The 7,653-nt window shown below is 31.3% G+C and overlaps 1 protein-coding gene across 1 annotated transcript in view; it reads right to left on the minus strand.

Moving 5' to 3' along the window:
* Positions 1–1,611: 1,611 nt before the first annotated feature.
* LOC106686257 (dynein beta chain, ciliary) overlaps positions 1,612–7,653 on the minus strand; it is a gene marked incomplete in the record, with an annotated part of 143,984 nt that continues 137,942 nt past the window's right edge. The window contains 5 exon segments of the mRNA XM_067045368.1: positions 1,612–2,004; positions 2,093–2,241; positions 2,450–2,623; positions 3,579–3,761; positions 3,837–4,079. Coding sequence (XP_066901469.1) covers positions 1,710–2,004; positions 2,093–2,241; positions 2,450–2,623; positions 3,579–3,761; positions 3,837–4,079 — 1,044 coding nt within the window.

Here is a 7,653-nt window from a genome sequence, read left to right on the forward strand (position 1 = left end):
AAAATATATTTAAAACAAAATTATATAGAAAAACATATTAGTGATTTTTTTTCAAAGAGTGCCCACTTATTTTGTATTTTGTAGAACAGTTCAATTTAAGTAATTAATAAGTTTAAGATGAGATGGAAATTTGGTTCAGAAAGATTGAGATAACATATATTTTTAAAAAAGGTATATAACTAAGATTGATATCAACATGATCCAATGAAGTTATAATAAATCTTTAAACTACCTCACCAAGTTGTTTAGGAAATGTTATTCCTGAGAAAACATAACTATTGCAAATGAGAAAATTAAGGATAAATACAAAATGTTCACATTGAAAAGGGAAGTTATTAACTAATCCTTCTGAGACCAGGAGACCCATCTTGGAGATCAAGCTTGTACATGTGTTTGGTTAAAAAAATCTGTAGAGGTACACTACTATTTGTTTTGCTTATAACAAAATCAAATTATGTTCGTTCATCAACTAATTATTTTATCACTAATATAAGTAGGAATAACTAAAACAATGTAGGCTTGGTCTAATTTTCCAGAAAACAAGGGTTGATTTAGAAGGATTTTAGGATTAATTTTAACCATAATTACTAAAGTAGATTAACATTGACTGAATTTATAAGTTGTAAGATTGGATGAAAATGATCATGGTGATATAACTACTAAAGGAGCGCTCACATAACCACCATGATTATTTTCTTAAGGAGCATGGGTTTTGTGGGAAAGAGTATGAATGGGTATTTACCATATCGAGGGTCTTACTCCAAAACTCACATTCTTCACTACAGCAAATATGAAAAAAACACTAATTTCAATAAAACAAGCCTTTTTTTTGAAAATCTAGTGTGTGACTATCACAAAAATTAACAGTTTCAAAACAAAAAAAATTCAAGTTTAAAAACCTTGCGTTATTGAAATTAAACGGTTTATAACATTTACTATACAATTTGCTGAAGTGGAGAATTTGAGTTAAACAGTTAGAACCTACATATGTATGCCAGTAATATAATAACTTTAAAAAATAATGCAGTGCATAATGTAATATTCAATTACTATGAATGTTCCATGTATCTTACTAACAAACCAAAACACTCTGAGAGTAATGTTTACATGTTGTAACAGTGGTCCATAAACATCAATTTAAAATTATGTCTTCTTCAATTTTTCCTCTTAGCATATAGGAACCTCTATCAACCTGAACCAGTCCTCTCAGTTTTGTGCCAACAACTTCAATTTCATTGTCGTTTCCTTTTTCGGTTCCCTTCCCAGTGATATGCTTGTTATATATCATTACCCTGGGTTTACCTCTGAGTATTGGTAGAGCTTCCATTATTTTTCTAGGGTCTCTTGAACCTAGCCTGCCACTTGACATAAATATTTCTTGCCTACTGCAGCCATATGGCTTATATGTCTCTTCATATAATCACATCACTCATTTCAGATTCATAAAGTAAAATTGGTATGAATAAATTTAAAGATGTGGAGCTTTAGCAGGTTGGTGACCTCTATGTAGCCAATTATGGTTTTTCATTTGTGCTAATTGTGCCAATAATGAAAAATTCAATACTTCTAATATACCTGTATATGTAATTAAAAAATAAATAAAAACAAATATTCGCTTAAGTTCATTTTAATTTAAAAATAAGTAGCCTTTCACCTTCTTATTTACTACTACCTTTAGTTGATGTAGTTAATTCATGGCTAGATCAGACTTATGTGCTCAATAGTAATGCCACACCCGCCAAAGTCCATTTGGCTGGTTTGGCCTTAGTTTTTAAATTAAAGGTCCATACAAATGTTGGCCCTCTCTGCCTTGTCTTGTATACCGGACATTCATATATGTTCTTTGTATCCTGTTTGTCTTGAGTAACTGCTTTAACATGTATTACCGGCATTGAAGGGAATAATTCCTTGATTATAGCTTCAGTTAGCACACCCATAGCAATGTCCCAGCGAGCCCCTTCGCAGTACAGATTACTAATGTAAGCTCCTTCTCTTGGAGCAGCACTAAAAAATAATTATTTTACATTAATATTTCTTAAACATTAAACGGTTTTCTAAGAACTGAAAATTATTATGAAGAATAGTTACTAACGTCATTTCCTCTTTGATTTTCCTAGTGACATCACACTGCAAGCACATTTTGTCCAGAGGCCATTCATTTTTCCTGGCAGTATTTTGCATGATTGCAGTCAAAAATGACTGTGGATTAAAGAATCCCCCAAGCCAAACAGTTGAAGGAAGCTGTAACAGAGTGATATGTATTGTATATCATGATATGTATCAATTTTCATATATATAATGCATACTGGTATATTTATTAAATAATTAATATTACCAAAGTTCATAATATAGGATTATTTACAATAAATACTACACTATTCCTGACAAATCTGGTTTTGGAATGCTTGTTTTTAAATTGCTTTTAATTCAGTGGCAAAAAAATCCAAACCTGAAAATCTCCAACCCAGATTTCAAGGTCTTTAAGACGATTTGTTAAATCAGAGAACCATGCACTCAGTCCAAGCAGGGAAGGATAGGCTTTGTTAGCCCATGAGACTGGAACTTTATCCATGAACAAGTTGAATTCCAATGTTTCCATCTCACCACTGAATGTCAATTCTCCCTGTATTAAGACAAATTAAACACTTTTAAGTGTTAAAACAATAGCACAATAATAAATTAGAAACTTACCATTTAATAGAAAAAAATTAATTCTACAGAACAATGGTAAATACACTTAAGGCAAAAGAGAGAGCTTAAATTTTGTTTATCATATTTTAAGAAAAGCCATATAGGTACACAAACTAAAATGTTTTTATTAATGAAATTGCATATTTTCATAAGTCACTTATACGAACAAATATAGAAGATATAATTATTTAAAAGAAAATATCATTACAAAATTTTAGAAATAAAATTAAACTATAAATAAATCAAATCTGACAAAAATTTAATTTAGTGCAAATGTATTTAAAATATATACCATTACTACCCCTTGTAACATGGAGACTGATGACTTGTGCACACATGCACTAAAAAGATGGGGCATAAATTAAACTTTAATGTAATACCATAATAAAAATTGGAATGCAGTCGGGCAGTAGGTTTTTTAATTTTTTTATTAAAAAAAAAATCAATTCTGTATCTAAGATGAAAGACTTATTTAGTTTTAGGCATCTTTGATGTAGGTGGCAATATTACTATCTTGTAGAAATGATAGTTTTGAAGCTGGCAAGGAATAGGGGGAAGGATACAGTAGTGGCATGCCTTAATATGAGCAACTCTTGCCTTTAGTCCAAGCTTGTGTCAATTCCATAATAGTAAGAAATGTTGTATAATTTATTTTGAAAATAAAATTTACTTACAACTACTAATAAAATGCAACTTAAAAAACTATATTGATTTTAGTTTTCTTTATCATCTAATACTTTAATTTTTTCTTCTCTAAAGTAAATTATATGGCACTCTAAGGGTTTCAATGCGAATAGTTGGTCATAAATTAATTTTATAATTGTACAAATTTAATGCCTTACATTCATTTTTTCAATTTTTTATTATATTATTATTTCTAAAATTACCTTGAGCCCAAGACGCAATTCATCTAAAGATCTTTTTATTTCTTTCATAAGGATATTCATTCGCTCACACTCTTGGAAAGCGACAATGGTGTATGGGTTCCGATCTTCAACTCTAGCCATCATATCTGCAATATTGAATGGTTCTGGCACCCTATCAAGTATGTCGGCCAATAAGGCACCCACCTAGTAATAATTTCAACAAGTATTATTTTCTAGATAATTATCTGATATCAACAAAATTGATTTTTTTTTTAATACCTTTTCTTCACGTGTCTGTCCCCCAGAAGCAGCAGCCCCTGTTTCCCTTGGTTGTAGTTCCAGAATCATTTTGAACAAGTTTTCAGACTGTGTTGTCAAAAAACCAATTTCGGCATTGGGATGTAGACCATACAGTACTGGACTTTCTTGAGGTAACATTGCATCAATGTACAGATGATAACCTACATAGTCTGAGTTGGGAGGTGCTGGAAAGTGCGGCGCATAATACAGCTCTGCCTCCACCTAATTAAGAGAAAATGATACATGCTTAAAATTGATAAAATGAAGTAGCAGAGTTAGAAGTTGTTTAAATGATTTTAGAAATTTATTGCATTAGGCTATCAATATATAGGAGTGAGCTGTAAAAAATTTAAAACATTTTCTTAATCAAACAGCGCTCTAAGAATCAGTAAGAAAATCTAAGCTTCAATCCAGCTATTGACATTTGTAATTTGAAAATTTAATATTATGGTGGTTGACCACATTTCATTCTTTATTTTTAAGAAAAAATAATAATAGCTAATCCAAGCCAGCACAGATTTTCAAATTATAATCATGAAATCTATTTAAAAAGAAAAATTAGCAGTTATCATAATACCATTTCCCAGTGACGTTTTAGAAAGTGTTGTCCTTTGTACGTGGATCCTCATATTCATACAATATTCTAAAAATTGTGTACAAGGTATATTGTGTAGGATTAACAGTATACCTTGAACACAGACTAAAGCACACTCATTTTAATACTTGGGCCTTGGGCAGATTTATTTCTGGAGGCCTTGGCAGAATTATTTATCTTATTATAAACCTCAAGACTGCTGTGGGGCTGGACATTTTGCAAAAATAGTTGGTAACTCACTCATTAAGAAATTATTGTTATTGGAAGGAAAAAGAAAGAGAAGATGGCCGGCCACAACTGAGATGGGCAGATCAGGTTGAAGCCAAAGCACAGATATTTCTAGAAACAAGAACTTGGCAGACCCTCATGAAAGACAGAGAGAAATATGATCATATTATTTCATTGTTCCCTTAATATATTAAATACAAGGTAATTTGGGGTAAGAGCATATCAGGGGTTAATAAATAAATGGAGATTTTTCTCAAATTTATTGTTTTTTTTTAGAGCTACCATCTACGATAATTAGAAGTAAATCCATAAAATGTACTTCAAATCACCATCAATAGTAGTTCTACCAACAAAATGAATTTGAGAAAAATTTCCATTTATGCACTTGCACCCGGTTATGAACTAACCTTATTTTTTTTAAAAAAGAAGAGAGCTAAGTTATTTCAATCTAACTTGATTAAATCTAAGTAAAATAATATTCAATAAAAAATCAGTAATATTTGGTATATTGTATTTATGTTTTACCTCTCTTTACAAATAAAATCAAAAAGTATTAACTGTTACAATGAACACAAAAGAGACACTGGAAATAGAACAATTGAAAGATAATACTATGAAAAATATAAGAGAAAGTTAATATTAATAGTATAGAGAAAACATTGTTATTTTGATAAAAGGAAATGTATATTCCTTAAATACAAAAAGTTAAATTTAATCCATAAGTTTAAATTAAGAATTATTTATGACTTATAAATAATTCTTTTGAAATATAGGATTATTAGATGTAAATAGCACGTAGGATTATGTATTTAAATATGTAAATATATGAAATGTTTTTTTGTTTTTTTAATAATTTATTTATTGTTATTTCCAACTGTATACACATATATACAACAAGTACATTTGCTGTAGGTGACATAGTGACATGATAAAAACATGTGGAGAATCTACCCACTGATAGAACTCCAATAACATTTCTAGAGGAGAAGATCTTGAGGCCATCTTCTTTTCAGACGCCTAGGAGGATTATTAGGTAATGAAGGAGAAGCCAGGTTAGAAACAAGTGGATTTGGGTGGTTGAGAAGCTTATTATGGAAGGAACGGTATCTGGTTCTGGCCTAATCGGCAACATATGGAACATTGAGGTCCTGATGGATGACTTGATTTGTGACAAAGTAAGGAGCATTAAGGATTCTACGAAGGATTTTGGACTGTAAGGATTGGATTCTGGAGGAATTTGATAGTTTAGTGGAGCTCCAAAGCTCAACTCCGTATGTCCAAATAGGCCTTATAATAGTCATGTAGATCAGTCTTTTGTAATGGATTGGCAATTTAGACCGTTTGTCTAGTAAATGTTGCAATAGTCGGAATCTACGAGATGTTTCTTGTCTTTTTAGTCTTGTATGAGGATTCCATGTCAGTCGTTTGTCGAGATGTAGTCCTAAGTAACGGATCTGTTCGACAGGAATAAGTGGGGTTTTATTAAAGGATATTGTAGGGGAAGAGGTCATGGGTTTACGTCGAAGGGTAAATGTGATTTGGTGGGATTTATTGGAATTTATTTTAATCCTCCAGTTTTGGCACCATTCTTCAAGGATGGTGATGTGGGATTGGAGGGTTTGGGATACAATGTAAGGATCATTGTTCACTGACAATAGACATGTGTCAACGGCATACGTGGTGAGGATTGTGTTAGGATGGGTTGGAATGTCAGCTGTGAAAACTGTATAAAGGATAGGACCAACGATACTACCCTGAGGTACACCAGCAGACTGACGGAATAGGGATGAATAAGCGCCGTTGTAATTTACTTGAAATAATCTGTCAGGGTAGGAATTTACGGATCTTGTATAGCAGTCCTGGGTGCCAGACTCAATCAAAAGCCTGTTCTACATCAAGAAAGACTCCTGAGCAGTACATTCCGCGCTCCAATGAAGACGAGACAACATCAACCACACGATGGCATTGCTGGATAGTGGAATGGGATGTTCGGAAACCAAACTGGTGATCTGGGATTATGTGGTTGGAATCAAGGATAGGGTACAATATGAAAATTAGAATATTTTTTGTTAAGAGACTAGAACAGTGCAGTTTAGAAAAAACAAACACCAATCACCATGAACTTGTAATTGACAATATGTAACAGCAATAAGAATTTGTAAAACATTCAAAGTTAATTTAACTGTAGTTAAGAAGTAGAACATAATTATGAAGAATTAGTAAAAGTCATCTCAACCAGCAGTGAACTACAATAAAGATTCAACAACCACGTATTTTATAACAATTATGAAAATTGTGTTTAGAAAAAACAAACTCCAATCACCATGCACTTGTAATTGACAATACGTAACAGCAATAAGAATTTGTAAAACATGGTGTTTTACGTATGAAAGTGAATTAAGTTTAAAAATACTAAAAAACTAATAAGCAATTATTTTTTAACACAAAGAGAATGATGATTTAAAAGAAAATGACATTTATATATATTTTGTTATAGAGCAATGCCAAACACTAATCAAGTAGATCTAGTCAGTTTCTTCTCAGAATACACCCAGGTAAAATGTGTACGGTCTCACTAGAGAAAATCAGAAGTCAAATATTAGTGGAAGTTGTTTTTTAATTATTACAAAAGTCACTAAATGTCAAATATGATAATATAGACAATAATAATTATAAGACCTAGGACATTGACTTGTTTCATTGAGTGGCGGTCCCACAAAATAAAAAACTTTGACCCCCAACCATAGTTAGGCAGTATAGGACTCCAATGGGAGTCTTGGCCGGAAAAAAAAATATATATATTTCTTATATAAATAACTAATGTTCTCTCCTATATTCAAATACAATATCCAATATTCAAATAAATCAATTCATGTATTAATATAGAAATAATAAAAACTTGTACTTAGAAGGAAGAATTCATTATGTCTATATTACTATAATAACCTTTAATATTAAAAAAATATGAATAAA

The sequence above is a fragment of the Halyomorpha halys genome, unplaced genomic scaffold, assembly GCF_000696795.3.
Source record: "Halyomorpha halys isolate HHAL.00 unplaced genomic scaffold, Hhal_1.1 Scaffold801.1, whole genome shotgun sequence".
Taxonomy (NCBI): Eukaryota; Metazoa; Arthropoda; class Insecta; order Hemiptera; family Pentatomidae; genus Halyomorpha; species Halyomorpha halys.